We start from the raw sequence: 17,633 nt of genomic DNA on the forward strand, positions 1-17,633 counted from the left end.
GGTCTTCATTGGGGTTCGTAGGTAGAAAGCATTAGTCTGTCCCTACTCTACCACTACTTAGTATTCTCCAGGCAAATCAGGAAAAAGGTGTTAGAGCTTAAAGACTTCTGAAGAAGTACACTCACGTTGTATGGGTCCAGTAGCCAAAGGCTTCAGAGCTCGTTCTAAGATGCTCGTTCTCCCCACATTGATCTCCTCTCTTCTCCTAACTCAACCACCAGGGCACGGTCCCTAATTTAAACAGCAAAATCTCTGATCACTCCCACTGCTCTTCTTCCGATCACCTAATCCTGCTGGGCACTCCTCATAGGTGAATTTCCAGTTAGTTTCGATACTCCTCCTTGCTCAATTACCTTGATTCCTAGGCCTTCTCCAGTGAGAAAGAACACTGTCCCACATTATCAGCGCTTTCTTGAGTAAATCTATTCATTCCTCCCCTAAGCCTAACTCCTTAAACAAAAGCTTTATTCTAATTAACAAGGACGGGTTTCTCCACCTGCAACAGAAAGGTGAGAAAAGAACAAATCCAACATGCACATGAAATTCAAACATGACCTCCATGAATAAAGAGCACCAGGGAGACTATATTTCACGCTACAGAAATCGGACAACATAAAAAAAACACATAGGCCTCACAAGTTTACATATGAATGAGCTCATTTACTTAGCATTTCTAAATCGTCAGGTTACATGAACACATCAGATGTGTGAGTATGCGCAAGCAGTTAGCACAAATCTACACGTTAATGTATTCAGCTAAACATGCATGTATTGCAACACTAATTTTTCCACGTTTATATGAAAAATATACCTAGCACATCACGTTTCACATTATTACAGTACACATTCTACTGTCACAGGTTAACACGACAAATAAATAAATGTAGGTGCGAAATAATCATGTTTATAATGCACCCCTACAATGAAAGAGCACTGTTGCGCTCCATGAGCCATAACCAGCAGACTGGACTACGGGGACGCCCTCTACGCCAGAATAAACAAATCCCTACTCCTCAAATTCCAGACCATCGAGAACGCTGCAGCTAGACTCGTCCTTGGCATTCCACAACAACACATCACCCAGTACCTACGAGAACTCCAATGGCTCCCTGTAGAAAAGAGAGTGGCCTTCAAACTTCTCACCCACACCTACAAATCCCTCCATAACATCGGACCCCAAGACCTCAACGAAAGAATCTCCTTCTACACACCCAAGTGAAGCCTCCGTTCAGTCAATCTTGCCCCGTCCGAAATCCCAAGCATCCGCAGAGCGATAGGGGGGCCTCCTTCTCCTACATCGCAGCCAAGACCTGGCCTTGTGACCTTCACGGGTGAGTAGTGCGCTGCACAAATAACTGATTAATTGATTGGGAACGGGAACTAAAGCTGCTGCAGTGCTGTGTATTGCTGCTGGTCTGCATGCAGTGATACTTTTAAATTCAATAACTTTGTCTCTGCTTATTATCCAGAAAAGAAAAGAGAAACAAAAAGCATGAAACGTTGAATTTGGTACCCAATTCTCCCAATCCTGCCCGGCTGCCCTCGAATTCTCTTCCAGGCTCAGTCACAGGATCCAGCCTCTTAATTCTGCGGGATTTAACAAGGCGGGGGCGCTGCCCTCGGAGCGACCAATGGACGACGAAGGGTGGGGCTTGAAGCCTCTGGATTTAACTGTCGTGCCTGCAGCGTGAACTCCTTTTATCGAGCTGCAGTGACGCCTGTGCACCATCCGAGCACCGCGGGCCGAGGCAAGCTCGCCCTCCCTTTGACCCGCGCATCCAGCCGTCCAGTGCATCCCCGCCGCCATGGCTGACCAGGCGCTTTCATTCGCTAAGGATTTTCTGGCCGGTGGCGTCGCCGCCGCCATATCCAAGACGGCCGTGGCCCCCATCGAGAGGGTGAAGCTGCTGCTGCAGGTACACATTTTGGGGCTGAGGCGGGGTGGGTAGTTAGGCAGTCGTTGGGGTTTTACACCGTGACAAACGCCTCCTCTTAACCCGACGGTCTTTGCACGACCTAAGGCCTGGTGTGCGTCACAGCCTGCGCGAGCAGGAGTTGGGGGCTCCAGTGGGGAAACGTCTACCTGGCCACGGGTCTGGGATTCGGCAGTTACACCTCTAGGGGCTGAGTCTCGGTGGGGGTCGCTGGTTAGGCTCTCCTTGCTTACCCGGGACCACCCCCTTGTGCAGGACCCAAGACCAGCAGGTGTGCGTCGCAACCCGCGTGAGCATGGGGTGGGAGCGTCGGTGGGGAAAGGTCAGTCTGACCCGATGGTTTGGGCTGCATTTGTGCGTCATGCGCTGGCCGTGTTTTTGGGACGCGTTACGCAACGCTGGCGTTAAGTGCGGGGCGCCCTTCAGCCGCGCGCCCGCAGGATGCCGCAGTGCCCCCTAGAGCAGCGCATCACCGCCCAGTGTGGGTCCGGGCTACCCCGCACTGGCGCGGCGCCCTCGCGCAGGGTCTTGTGACAGCCCGGGCTTACCCTGCGGCTCATTCATTTATGAATAATGAAGTACATACTTGCCAGTTCTCTCTTTACCCTTGCTCACTGGGTGATTATTCATTGCCTAGTCAATGTAGGTCAATAGAAGACTTAAAAATGTCTCCTCCCCCTATGGTGCTGCCGGGTGGGCGATCATCGCGCATTCGATTGCTAACCCCGTGTGTGTGCGCGCTGGTGGGGTATAAAAGTGGTTCGTGGAGATTACTAGTTACATGGCAGTGAGGTTTAGTAATACAAAAGTGCGGAAAGAAATGTTTTTAAAAGGGGAAAGAACCTAATGGAGACAGTATCACGTGAATTTGTTGGGAATGGTAACTGTTACTCGTCACACCTGGTGCGCAGTGCACCTTTCTGTTTGCGTCAGAGCTCAGAGTGCCGTGTTGCAAAATGTCTGCCTGCAGCGTCTCTCTCCCCCCCCCCCCTCTTGACCCTGCTCAGAAATGTATCCGCGACCAAAAAAGTCATTTTTCCTCCCACGGGCAGATGGCAGTACTTCTTCCATCTATCTCTTCCAGACCCTTATCGGCCTGCGGGTAGTCTCGATTCTACTGGACCACATGTTTGGAAGAGATGCGCCTTAAGATAATCGTGAACTTCAGTGCATACCTGTCAACCTATCGGATCCCGAGTGAGGGTGATGCCATAGGTTTAAGACAACAATCCTATTAAATTGAAGGGAGGGAAAAGAAATCCCTAATTGGACGGCCATGCTGGTCTGGCATGGCAACAGCCTTACATAAGTCTAATTGAGCAAGTTGCTTTTCCGTAGGGTGAGCATATAATGAAACTCGATTATAAACAAATTCGAGTAAGTGAAGTGTTTTGAAACATATAATACAACTTCGATAATTAGTCGATGAGGATTTTAGATGCTTGTATCCGCTGCTTACAGGCCCAATACTTGGCAGTTTTTGCTGAATTTTTTTCTCCCCACAATTGATTTACTAAACGTGCATGAATTTTCTTTTGTAATTCTTACACCACTCGATATGTCCGTGCAAAATCGACGGGCATGCTTTTCTGTTTTTCATATACTAAAAGAACTTCTTGGCCTCGTCATTCTGTTTGCATGATCTTATACCTATTGTAGGAAGGTGGCTACCTGACTATGGTTACCCCAGATTTTTTGCCTGTGTTTAGCTGGTTTTTTGACTTAGTTGACCTGGTTCCCTGCTAATCAGGGCCCCAGGCCATCTGCTCTCTCTGTAAAATGGATTCCATGTACCCTAGGTACATACCACAATTGGAAATGGACTCCTTGTCAGCCCCTGTATAATGCACTATAGGTGCCCAGGGCATAGGGGCACCAAGGCCTACCAGGGGCTGCAGCATATCTTTTGCCACCCCTGGCTGGTTCTTAAATTGACACAACTGGCTGATCACTCAGCTGGGGTAAGGTGGTGTAATCACCCCTTACTTAGATATAGTATACCTATATCTGGACACATATAAACCTGTGAGCCACTCCTATGGAAGGCCTCATCAATCCTGGAGGCAGAGTGCATGGTTTAATGTGAGATGGAGCTCTAGCATGAGCTGAGCCGGTCTGCAGCTGTCGGGAACAACTCCCTAAGCTGTTTCAGGATAATGCCATACCATATACTCTTAAGTGCCTTATAATCCTCGCGGTTATATAGCAACTCTGGTTTGGCTTTATCAAAACATGTCGTGTAAGGTGTCATACGATTTGGAATACTATCCCCTCGCCAGTTCTGGCGACGGGGATAGCATTCCACCCCTCTAGAGGGGTAAGACATGTTACTTTACTTAAATGCGGTTAATTTCTAAAAGGACCTTAGATCCACAAAATGGATGCCTCTGCCACAGACAAGAGTCTGACCCCCTGAAGCTGACCGAAACTCAGCCAAATGGGGCCTGGACAAAGGGTTTCCTGTCGCAGGGGGGTGTTACCACCCTCCAGACAGGAGATAGTGGATTGTAGCAGGGAGGTTTGAAAGAAACCAGACACTGCCTGGGGCGCACAAGGCTGCCCCTTGCATAATCCGGCCAAACCGGTTCTGGGGCACTCCAGCCCTCGTGCCAGGGCGGCATGGATCAAAGGAAGGGGGTGTATCCACCCACTTCCTGGGTCCCACCCATAGGAGGGGACCTAGCAGGTAATCCAGCCCCCAAAATTAGTATAAGACTGGGAGCAGTGCCAATGCACTTCAGATTATCCTGAAGAAACATAAGAAACGAAATTCTGGACCCTTCGACATCCTACTCGACGTAGAAGCCCGAAGAATCTCCCTTGTGGTCAAGGAGTGACCACCCTGTGCAAACAGGCACCATCCAGCCATCGACGTCTGCTTTGTCGCAGTTCCCGCCGGAACTCGAGCGACAGAGATCGACGAGATCAAGCTTGCCTGCCTTCCAACAGCCCGATCCACAGTCCCTGCAGAGCTGAGACCCGTGGAGGCGACCGGAAGCGTGGGGCATGCCATCTTGAATTGACCACGAGACGCTGACCGTGCAGCCCACGAGTGACCCTCGAAGCTGTACACTGGGGTTTGAGAAGCCCCAACCCTGAGCCACTCTTGCACCGAGGTTCAGCCCTCCACACTCGACGAGTGCTGCGTGGGGTCCTTCTGCTCCATTTGGCTCAACGCGTTGGCCCGGTCACTTGCCAGCCGGCTAGTGGCCCCTGTACCGACGAACTTTGAAATTCGACCTGTGCATCTGGTTGCTCCAGATCTGCACCAGCTCCCCTGAAAAGGAGCCCCCACTCTGACCCTCCTGGTTCGAGTGAGAAGCAATCTCCTGATTCCGCGTGGATTGCTCTTGCCAAGTGTTTGCTCCAAACTTGAAGCCGACTGCGCCGACGGTGAGAGCCCTCGTGGGACAGATCGTGACCCGCTCCTGGACGTCGCAGATGCCCCAGAGCCCACGTGACAGCGGAGAGAAGCTCCTAGACGACCACCTGATTGCGCCCGACATTGCCTGGTTCCGTCCTGGTTCCACCCTGGTCACTGCTGAGTGACCCAGACTCTGTCCCCTCTGCTTTCAGGTACTTTTTGACTCGAGTCCACCCTTGGACTCCACCGGACACTTCTCTTTCACCCCGCCTGCAGCCCTTTCAGCTTCAAGCACCAAGAGCCTGCGTGATGAAACCCGACTCAACTTCGACCCTGTGCACCCACTTCCTGTGGGTGAGGTAACTTTGCTCCGCCGGTGTTCCCCCACTGGTACACATCTCTAGGGTCTGTCTTAAGTTTTGTTCCTCTAGGTTCAGCGGAAGTGTCCTTAAACTTTACAACTTTTACGCACCATTGGTTAACATTGGTGCATTCGTGCGCTTTCCGCACTGCTCCCGAATCCCGTGGGCCTCTCCCGACTTCAGCATTGCTTGTCCCGACTGCTCCCAGCGATTCCCTAGGCCCTAGGCCTAACCACTGTTCGATTGGTATCTCTTATACCACTTGTTTAGTATATGGTTTGAGTGGCCCCCCGCCCTCATCCATAATTGTGCAACTTTGTATGTTTAAACTGTGCTTTTGATTTAACGCTTGTGCCCCTTTATTCATAAAGAATACTGGGGATTGTTTTTAGTAATAAATACATATATTTTTATAATATATACTTGTGTGGTGTCCTTTCATTTGATATTACAGGATTGTATGTGGTAAAACAGCTCGCTTAACACGACCTCTTAAGTTAAGCCTTTAGGCTGCTTAGTCCATGCTACCCCTAGGATAGCTCGTCTAACAAGGTTGACTTACAACCTGACACCATAAGGGATTGTTTGGTCTGATAATAGGTGGTTCCAGAATTGGAAACATCACCTATCAGGTCAACTTCTCACACCTATACTCCCAATCATAGTACTCCTGGCCGTGAGGTGGATGGGGTTGGATGACTCAGTATTCATCAATCGTAACCGGCACTGGTGGGGAACGTGGTGTACCGAGCAACTCTGCTGCTATGTGCTACAGTATCTTCCTGAAAATTGTCATGCCGGATTCTTCCCATGCCTGGAATGGACCCGTTACTATGTGGCAGCTACCAACCAATCTCTCTCCTAAATTGTGATATAAAAATACGAGCATACTGCGTTGCATTTAAAGCTGTCCTCCCCTCCCTCATACACAGTTAACAAGTTGGTTTTGTGCCCTGCTGTTCCTCCAGGAACAATTTAAATACCTTGGTGCATACCCTTTGGACTGCTCGAGACCTCCCGGAGGGAGCAGTGGCACTATCTCTGGACACTGACATGGCCTTCAACCTCATTGAGTTGCGGCACCTTTTTGCAACCATGAAACTGTTCGGACTGGGGGACATCTCCAAGGTACAATTGCTGTGGGATTGCCCAACAGCCCAGGTCAACTGTGAAGGTGAACTGGGACAAGAGCGAAGCCCTCCCACTGTCGACCTGTACCAAGATCTCAGCGATCCATGTATTTCCGTTATGTTGTAAATCCTCCAGGCTGAAATATCTGTGCACCCTGGTCAATAGGGGCCTGACCGAAATGGTCAGACAACCTGACCCAATTCATCACGTAGATAAAATGGGACTTTGCTAAATGGTCCCTATTGGGTTTCTCTATGTGGGGTAGGGCACAGGCGGTATGGTATGTATGGTCACTTGCCGTGTTTCACATGCACACTCAGCATGCTCTCTATCACTGGCCACGTTACGCCTCATTGACTCCCAGATTCGTGCCTTCACGTGGGGGTCCTTTCGGCCCAACTAGCCACAGCCAAACTGATAGCGTGCTGGGGGCCTGCAGCTGGGGGAGCTCTACTTTCTGGCCCTGCACCTTTCCCAACTCTCCTTTATACTGCCGGGCATATCGGACCCACCCCACAATGGCTACGCACTGAACTATCACTTTTCTCTGGCAGCGATGGGCTTGGCCCTCTTTATGGAACCCTTGCCCCAGAACCATCCCACCCCCTGAACTGATTAGCAATCAACAGTAGGTGGCTCCAAATAAAATTTTCTCATCAGCCAGGCTAGCTCGAATCCAGACTGGACTGTGGGTGAATGTTTCACACTGTTCAGCATTCTGTCCTTCATCTTTGTGTTGCAGTGTTGGCCCTGTGTAGCAGGCGTGGGTCCAGTGCTCGCTACGCCTATGGGTTGAAGCTAGCCTGACTTGGGGATACCCTAAACTGGTCCCAGGATGCTTGTGTCCGGGGAGGACCTGACCTGGCAGTCCGGGCGGGGTTGTGCCCATGGGGAGCAGTGTCAAGACTGATTTGCATATAGCTGAATCCAAACTGGAATGGTGTGACATGCAAAAAAAAACCCGATGGATTTAGCCTCCGACTCGACTGGGGTTGAATGTTTGACACTGTTCAGCATTCCGTCAATCATCATTTTGCAAATCTATTCTTATGCACATTAATAGTTATAGATGCAAACCGTAAACTTCAGGACAAACCATGTAAGTCCTGTCCTGATAGGATAATTTCAAAGAGCACATATGGTACAGTCGAAATGGTTTATTGCACAGAATTGGGGATTGGTTGCACCACTAATTTCCTCACATCCAGGGACTAACGGTTTACAGCTTATCATTATCATATTATCAATATTAATGTTGGGGAACAAGGGTGTACCCAGGAATCAAGGTAACCCACTGTCTCACTAGATGGGAGGCAAGAAAAACAATACCTCGCACTTGCGTCACACACCTACTTTTGAGCGCTGTAAATTACTGAGAAGGATAACTCTTAAAACACCCCCCCTCAAATTTGGGCTGATAATTTAAGCCCATGCATTTATTTGCTTGTATAATTCTTGAATAATACACAACTTTGCAAAGAACAATTCTGCTAAAACAGATCACATGGGTGCTTTTCTTTTCCCCTCCTAGAATTATTGGTCCACCCCCACCCCCTTGGTCTATTAAATCTGCCACCCACACTTTGCTTGGGCCACCCCTCTTCTTTATTTTTTTGTTGTTGCTTCTTTTAATTGTAGTGCTGTGCTTTAAAGGGTGAGGTGTGTGCCTAGAATACCCCAGTTATCCAATTCAAATTAAATGTACACAAAAACTTTCAGCTGTCTTGTGCATGTTATGTTGATGACTGCTCTCAGCTGCTGGCATGGAACATCCTAGATCTGTGCTTGAAGCTTAAACTAGTAATGCCCACAAGTGCTGAGTTACTGGACCCCTGTCGTGCACTGATCTAATTCTTTGTGTACCACGAATAATGCATGATAATCTGTGGCCATTAATTTAAATTTGATGCTTTTATCTGGTAAATCCAGAATGTTGGTGATTTTGGGGATAACCACAATTATTTTTTAGTCTTCCTAAGATCATGCATGAGCTGTCTCGAGACATATTATTTTCTGACAGTGGACATAGAAGCTTACCATTGGTTGGCTTTATTTTCACTCTTAATTTCTAGCTTCTTATTGGTCAGCTGCTGTAGGCTTCCCTCTTCGTGTTTGTCTCCCTCTGGAGCATGGATGCATTGTCCCTCCACTGCCCGTTGTTTATTTTCCCGAGGCACTACTTTTTTCTTTGTGTTGAAGTACCCTATTACAGTGAGTCTTTTTCAGCTATCTTCCTCGTCGGCTCTCCCTTCCCATCCTGTCTCCTCCCATTGTCCATGTTAACCCTCTTCCCTCCACGGTCTGTGGAGCCACGCTGCTGTACAATATGGCGAAAACAATTCACTACGCAAAACTTTGCGTAGCCTAGACCTATTGGCTTTGCTAATGCATGTTTGTTATGCTACTAGACCTGTGTTGCCTACATTTTTATTTATTGGTGAAACATGATTTTTGTCTTTCTAGGTACAACATGCCAGCCAGCAAATTGCTGTCGATAAACAGTACAAAGGTATCATTGACTGTGTTGTCCGTATCCCTAAAGAACAAGGCTTCGTTTCTTTCTGGCGTGGGAATCTGGCAAATGTTATCCGATATTTCCCCACGCAGGCGCTCAACTTCGCCTTCAAGGATAAGTACAAGCAGATCTTCTTGGGAGGAATAGACAAGCATACACAGTTCTGGAAGTATTTTGCTGGAAACCTGGCTTCTGGTGGAGCAGCAGGAGCCACATCTCTGTGTTTTGTTTACCCTTTGGATTTTGCCAGAACACGTTTAGGTGCTGATGTTGGTAAAGCTGGGGCTGACCGACAATTCAAAGGGCTCGCTGACTGTCTTGTGAAAATCACGAAGTCGGATGGGCTACGCGGCTTGTATCAAGGTTTCAATGTGTCTGTGCAGGGCATCATAATCTACAGAGCTGCCTACTTTGGCGTTTACGATACAGCAAAAGGTAAGTGTCTACCAGATCATCTGACATTAAAATGTCCTTTTTGGTTCACATCTACTTTGCAAGATGATTTGAGATGATTTCAACCACAGCAAAACCTCCACAAAGGGAAAGGATGGGAGACAATGTTTTGGCGTTTCTTCCATCCTGCTCCTGCTATAGAGGTGTGGTAACAATTTTTTTTTTTTTTTTTTATAGAGCATCTTTTCTTTTCACCGCCAATAATTTCATTGTCTGGCTTCAAACGGTGCATCTCTTCATCAATCACGGTGGAAAATGTGCTGGGAAGAAATATAATAATAATTTTTGGTCTCTGGTCCAGTTTGAGGCCCAATCGTAATGGCTATCTATTGCAGTAGGCTATGTAATCTTCCGATGCACTGATGTAACTGGCACCATGAGGCTCTCCAGGACTATTTCGTAATCTCTCTAGTCTCTGAGAATATCTTGTGCACATTTTTGCCACTTCTGTAAACGCAAAGATTTGGGGAGAGGAGTTGGCCTAACTGCTAGGGCGGCCCACTTCGAATCTAGGGGACTGGGTTCGAGTCTTGGCTATGACGCTGGACATCCTGTGATTCTGGGCAAATCACTTGGGGCCAGATGTAGGTAATCTCAGATTACTGATTCTTAAACACCGAATCACAGATTCGGTATTTAAGAACAAGCAAATGGGATGTAGGTAATTTTTTTCTTAAAAATTACAGAATCGGTACGTTTCGGTAATTACTGAATCTGTATTTACCGATTCTGTAATTGCCATTCATTCCTATGGACCTGGAGGTCTATAGAAATGAATGTCCATTACTGAATCGGTAAATACAGATTCGGTAATTGGGGGAAACATTGAAGGGTGGCAGGGTCTCACTGTGACACCCTGTTGCACCCCTCAATTGTGCATGGGTGCACATGTTGCAGACATACATGCCCTTAGGGCATGTATGTCTGCAACATGGCACTTTTGGAAAAGCAAAAAAAATGCTTTTTCAAAGGTTTTCATTATGTACCAATTTACCACCAACTTCTAGTTGGTGGTAAATAACAAATCCTTAACTGAGGAATGCACTTGAGTGCTTCCTGGATTCTGTAGTTTACCGAATCGGTATGTTAAGAATTAGGTAAAATACCGAATCCTTAAATGCCACCTACATCTCAAAAACCCAATACCGGTTGGTAACGGCCGAAATTCGGTAATTTCGGTAATTTCGGCCGTTACCGACTGTTATTGGGCCACCTACATCTGACCTTTAGTCTTCCCGTGCCAAACCAATAAAAAGAATGTGTCCTCATGTAATGCAACTGGTGTCGTGTAAAGCGCTCGAATACCAGATTCGGGTCAAGTTCACGAGATATAAAACTCTGTAAAATAAAAAATAGAGACCCTCCCTACTGGGCTAATACTACAATGCCCTCTTAAATCTCTGCACTGGCTGCAAATTTAACTACATAGCTTTTAAGTACCTTCTCGAGTAGAATCAAAGGTTGAATGGAGTATGTTATAAGCGGCAGAAACACTAAAGTCCGGCTGGGGAACAGGTGTGGGTTTGGGAGGGGATTGGGCATGGAGTCCTTGCTCTGGAGAGTCTGAAGGTGTTACGATTTCTGAAGCTGGGGTATGGAACCCCTCAATTTCAGTGTTTAACCTGAAGCCAACGGCAAAAGATTTTACGGGCAGTTTGTGCTGTAATATTAAAAAAATTGCATGTTTTGGAATGAGTAACTACTGTGGAGAGGTTCAGCTTTGCTGCACCCTTAACTATGACATTATGGAAGATGTTTTTTTATCAACTGACCATCTTGAAGTAGGAAGTTTAGTCTGAATTAGTCTTCTGGTTGGTTGAGGGTTCGGTCAGTATCCATGTCTTCATCTGATGCATGTTGCAAGAGCGGTACATGATTTATTTATTTTTGTCCTAATTTGCCTCCTGCCTCGACCCTCATATAGTAGCACTGACCAACTTGCGTCTCACCTGGGTGAGTCCAGAAGATCTTTTTAACTTCTCACACTAAGACACGAGTTAGTATTTGGCAGAAGAAGCCTCCAGAGGTGAGGGGTTTCTCATATAACTCCACCAAGGTTACATTAAACCTGCTGGACCATATTTTCTAACTGGGAAACCCGTAACAGTGGTCCATGGAGCATAATCATAGGACCCGGGGGGGGGGGGAACCTGGAAATCCTAGGTCCAATGAACCAATAAGTCCCAAAATGCTAGTTTTGTCTTACAACAGGTCCTGGCCAAGTCCACTCCGGAGGTTTTGTACAGGGACGTCAACCAGCCGGAGTGTGGTGGTGCGGTGACATCTACCCAAAATGTACAAATTTGTCTTCTTGCCAATAGGATGGCCTAGAATAAAAAAGATCTTGCATGGCCAGACGTTTTCGTCGATACCAAAAATAATCAATTGGAGACTGATGCACAGGGAAGCATTAAGAATGGAATCCAACATGTCCTCACCTTTTCCCAGAAACGCCTGATTGGGGGGGGGGGGGCAGTCTCTAAACGTGGACATCTGACGCTCCCAGCAAACCGCATTTGTTAAAGGATTTCCCTCTGATCTCCTAGATCAATCTCAACACTGCTTCAGGAGGCATCCTAGCACTGAGTCAGCCCTTACGGTCGTTCTGAATAACATCCGTATGGAGGTAGACCAGGGACATACCACCGTCCTGGTCCTCTTGGACCTGACAGCCGCCTTTGATACCCTATCCCTTTCGGTTTTAACATCTCGCCTGAGGGAGATAGGGGCGGCTTTGAGTCTGCTGGCCTCCTTTTTGGACCAGAGGGTTAAGATGGGAGAGTTCCTATCTCCATCCCTTCCTGTGCCATGTGGGGTCCCACAGGGGTCGGCATTAAGTCCGACCCTGTTTAACATCTGTGACCCCGCTTGCCAGGCTGGTTAGATCTTTTGGGATGGCGGTAGTCTCGTATGCTGACGACACACAGATCTTGGTGTCCCTCTCCCATCTGGGTAACTAGTCACCGTTCAACTTTAGGAACTGCATGGAAGCAGTGTCCCAGTGGATGATCTACAATTCACTAAAGTTGAACGGTGAGAAGACTGAGATCTTGGTGTTCGGCCCAAACAATAACATCTGGTCACCTGAATGGTGGCCGCCCTCATTGGGGACCTGTCCTACTCCTACGGAGTCGGCACGGAACTTGGGAGTATTGATTGATCCCGCCCTCTCCATGACTCTGCAAGTCAACAGAACTGTTGCTACCTGCTGGGGTATTATTAAAATTCTCCGAAAAATAAAACATTACCTGTCTCCTCGGGCGCGGAAGCAAGTGGTGGTAGCACTTGTCGCTTCGCGACTTAATTACTGTAACTCCTTATACACCGGCATGAATAAGAGCCTGATACAGCGTCTTCAGACTGCCCAAAATGCGGCAGCGAGATTAGTTCTGGACGCTCCCAGATTAGCGTCCGCAACAGCAGCCAGGAAGGCCTTACACTGGCTTCCTATTGAATCGAGGATCATCTTCAAAACGCTCTGCCTGACCTATAGTGCACTCTCTGGTAGGGGGCCGGGGGGTGTTCAACTGCTGCTACCCTATGTATCGGGCAGAGACTTGCGCTCCTCCTCAAAGAACCTGCTGGTTGTTCCTCGCTTCCGTAGGAATAAATGGGGCAGTAGGGCTTTTCCTTCAATTGCCCCTAAGGTATGGAATACCCTTCCATGTGAAATTAAATCTCAGTCTTCTGTTCTGCTTTTTTGGAAAGCACTGAAAACATGGTTGTTTGCAAGGGCGTACCCGTAGTTACTGTGTTCTTTTTTTGTTCTTATGGTTTTCCTGTTAGGCGCCTTGATGCCTTCGGGCTTAGTAGCGCGATACAAGATGCTTTTCATTTCCCTGGCTGGAATTTTGATAGCCTTAAAGGTGAGAAGTATGCGCGATGAGGTGATTTCGCTTCAACCATGCAAGTTTCACTAGTTTATGTAACCGAGTGAATGAATCTATTCAAAGTTGCTCACACTGGGAATCCAACTCTGTTATCCATAACTCATCGGGGAGTTTAAAGTCGCCATCAACCTCCTCCAGGATTGACCAATACCACAATGAGACTTCTTTACTACCCCCTGGCTTTGCTACGAGAAGTTCCTACAGGTTACTTTCTTTCCCCAGTGAAGACCCCAGTCTAAGCTGTGCCTGCGCCCAGCTATTTAACTGGATATATTTAAATCTGGATAAGCCGGAACCCACACTTTCTTCCCCCCCCCCCCCTCCCCCGTAGCTCATCCCCAGGCAGCAGTGCACCCCCAGTCAGCAACTCTCCCCACTTCATAATTCCAGCATCTTTAAGGACAATGGCCAAACTATCCTGTAGGCAAGATGGAGTGCCTGGCGATTATCCTGCAGGCAAGATGGAGTGCCTGGCGATTCCCATATTGGTGCCAAATTAGAAAAATAACTAAGTCCTATTTTCTTTCTAATTATTATCTAACTTTTAGTCAGTGAGAAAAGAATTTTTAATTAAAAAAACAAAAAAAACCTCAGCTGGTAAATTGGCCCCTTCTAGCATGGCCCTAAACATTTCACCCCTGGAGTGGTGGCAGGATTTTTTAACAACGTTCTTGAGTGCGAGAACTGAAATGCCCAAGCATAATATAAAAGGTCCGGTAATGCCAACCCTCCTTTTTCCCTCCTCCACCTAAGCTTCTTCCACGCCAGTCTAGTGGCTCTATATTTCCAAATGAACGAATTGATCTCCCGTTGACACTTATCTAATTGCTTGGGATCAAAGGCCATAGGAATGGAGTTAAAGAGGAATGTATATTTGGGCAAGATGGACATCTTCACTAAATTTGTCCTCCCCAAGATGGATAAGGGGAGGAGTGCCCAAGCCTTAAACTGTTTCTGGCAGGCTTTAAACACCCAATACAGGTTGTATTCGGGGATTTTCCCTACCTCCTGTATAATATTGATCCCTAGGTAACTCAGAGTGGGAGCAGCAGACAACCCTGCCTTGTATCCCTTGTGATCTTAAAGACCTCTGTCAGTGCACTGTTAACAAGTAATCTGGCTGTTGGTACTTTGTATAGAACTTCTATTACACGACGGAATCGGTCACCTAAATTAAATTTTTTCATTACTACGGCCAGATACTCCCAATTCAGCCTAGCCAATGCTTTGGTCGCATCAAGGGTAAGAGCAGCCAAAGGGAGAGAGAAGGCAGAAGCGATTCAATGTCCCCCACTAGGTCATACGTGAGGTCCGCTAGTTGAAGCCCTTTTACAAAACCTTTTTGGTCTTGATGTATAATGAAGTCTGCTACTCCCCCAACCGTTTACACAAAATGGTAGCAAAAATGTTGTAGTCCTTATTAGGTAGTGAGATCGGGCAGTAGGATTCACACTCAGTCGGGTCTTTCCCTGGTTTAGGGATCAACACTACAGTCGCCTCACTCCACGAATTGGGGTCAAGTTCACGATATATAAAACTCTGTAAAATAAAAAATAGCGACCCTCCCTACTGGGCTAATACTACAATGCCCTCTTAAAATCTCTGCACTGTTGAAAATTTAACTACATAGCTTTCAAGTACCTTCTTGAGTAGAATCGAAAAGGTTGGATGGAGTATGTTGTAAGCGGCAGCCACACTAAAGTGCGGATGGGGAACAGCTCGTGGGGTGTCGGTTTGGGAGGGGATTGGGCATGGAGTCCTTGCTCTGGAGAGTCTGAAGGTGTTAGATTTCTGAAGCTGGGGTATGGAACCCCTCAATTTCAGTGTTTAACCTGAAGCCAACGGCAAAAGATTTTACGGTCCGTTTGTGCTGTAATATTTCAAAAATTGCATGTTTTGGAATGAGGAACTACCGTGGAGAGGTTCATCTTTGCTGCACCCATAACTGACATTATGGAAGATGTTTTTTTTTTTATCAACTGACAATCTTGAAGTAGGAAGTTTAGTCTGAATTAGTCTTCCAGTTGGTTGAGGGTTCGGTCAGTATCCATGTCTCCATCTGATGCATGTTGCAAGAGCGGTACATGATATTCTGTAAAGTAGATTAAGCTTTGACATACTTTCTCCAAGACAAATTGTGGTATTTTTAAATACTAGCATTTTTAAGGATGTCTCAATTATGTCTTTTAGATGTAGTCTATGGTCTGTGTGATAGTATCTTAGACTTGTGCTTCTCAGATGGTTCCTTACAGCTTTTTGAGGCAATGCATTACTATCTGATAGATGATGGCAGGACTACATGCTTCTTTTTCTTGAAGGGGAACAGTTCCTGGTATATTTTGACAGTCAGTCAATTAGGAATCCCTGGGTATACACTCACTATCCTTTCATACCACGATAGGTTAACATTCACACTTAGGCAGGGAATACCGGTACAATACACTAAGTAAATATAAATTTCCACAACAAAATTGGGACGTTCAGTCTAATTTTAATAAACGTGTACATAAAAAAAATCGTTAGCGCTTTACAACACAATTTAAAATTTTCAAAGAAAGAGCTCTTTGAAAAAGGTAAAATTACAGCATTTAATTATAACATTTCATTACATAAACATGTCAAATTCAAATTGAGATTAAGAGGCAAAAGAGAGATACATACATACCACTTCATCACATCAAAGAATACACATGAAAACAGTTTGTCAAACACCTATTGGTAAAAGTAAGAAACCCCCTCAATAGACTGTGGCCTCTTGCTATCTTTGCCACTACTCGTATCTAGATCCAAAGGCCTATAGTTTTATACAAAAATGAACAGTAACAGTAGTGCTTGTATATCAGTTGTTCACTAGACCTAGTTGGATTCTCTGTGTAAAAGAATGCGTCTAAATATTCTTCGTCCTCTCTGCAATGTTCTTCTTCCTCCCCACTACTCTCTGATGTTCCTGAGAAATTCACATGTTTAGGTCTCCTGGGTTGAGGGGAAATTTAGTCAGGAAGTAGTGTATCCATTCCTCAGTAAAGACTACTACACAGAGAAACCAGAAGCCAATAGGAATGAAGGCACCAGAACAAGGTTCCAAACTAGGCCTCAACCTGTCTGAATTTCAGAGTAGTGTCCGGCCTCTGAATCTATAAACCGAAGATAGTGCTGTTCCTGCTGGCAGCTCTGGCATGACAGACGGATCTCAGTGACTGAGCTTCAATGAGAAAAGGGCCTTTTTGTTTGTTTGGGGCTACAGATAGCAAGTTCTCCGTTAGCCAGACATCCTCTCAATATGGGTAGAATCCTTGGAGGCCTGGTTGACTATTAATTTCTGGGTCCTTCTGCCACTGTCTATGATGGGCATAGTTGCGCACAGCAGAATGGTTCTCTTGCCCTGATGGTTCTCTTGCCCTGCTTTCTCTATGCCGTGCAAAATGCTATGTATGAAATTCCACTGTAACTTCACCAGACTAGATAGTCTCCTGGTGTTGCTGTTGTGGGCGGGTAAACTCAGCAGGGTCAAACTGGATCTACTGAAATTGGACACTGACATGGGAGAACTGGACTACCAGACCAGCGACTACGTTGCTTTGCAAACCTTTTGCAATACGCAGCACAATGGTGTTCTGATGACCTTAATGTCTGTGCATGGGGTGCAGTGGCAGACCTCCCACACTGCCTTATGTAAGCGGCTGGCCTCCTAGACGACCTCCCCTTTGTTTGACTGGTGGCAGTGACAGAGACAGAATGGCTAGGGCCATTGTGGTCCGACGTATTATCTACCCCCTCTGAAACTGCTGTGTACAAGCCTGGAGTTGGACCTTTTGAGGATAATAGCCATGTCTCATTTCCTCATGGGTGGCAAAGGTTTTTTTTTGGCTATTAGCACTTTGATTGCATTCTCAATGTATTCTAGGCATTGAAGAATTTGGAGTAATAACAGAAATGTTGTCATAACGATCGTTCCAATTCGTGTCTTCAGTTGCATGTCATTTA

The 17,633-nt window shown here is 46.7% G+C and overlaps 1 protein-coding gene across 1 annotated transcript in view; it reads left to right on the forward strand.

Annotated features, from left to right (window-relative positions):
- Positions 1–1,685: 1,685 nt before the first annotated feature.
- SLC25A6 (solute carrier family 25 member 6) overlaps positions 1,686–17,633 on the forward strand; it is a 38,335-nt gene continuing 22,387 nt past the window's right edge. Inside the window, exons 1-2 of the mRNA XM_078658089.1 lie at positions 1,686–1,916; positions 9,255–9,741. Coding sequence (XP_078514215.1) covers positions 1,806–1,916; positions 9,255–9,741 — 598 coding nt within the window. The 5' untranslated portion in view covers positions 1,686–1,805. The remainder of the gene's footprint in view (positions 1,917–9,254; positions 9,742–17,633) is intronic.

Source organism: Lissotriton helveticus, chromosome 8 (genome assembly GCF_964261635.1).
Source record: "Lissotriton helveticus chromosome 8, aLisHel1.1, whole genome shotgun sequence".
Lineage (NCBI taxonomy): Eukaryota > Metazoa > Chordata > Amphibia > Caudata > Salamandridae > Lissotriton > Lissotriton helveticus.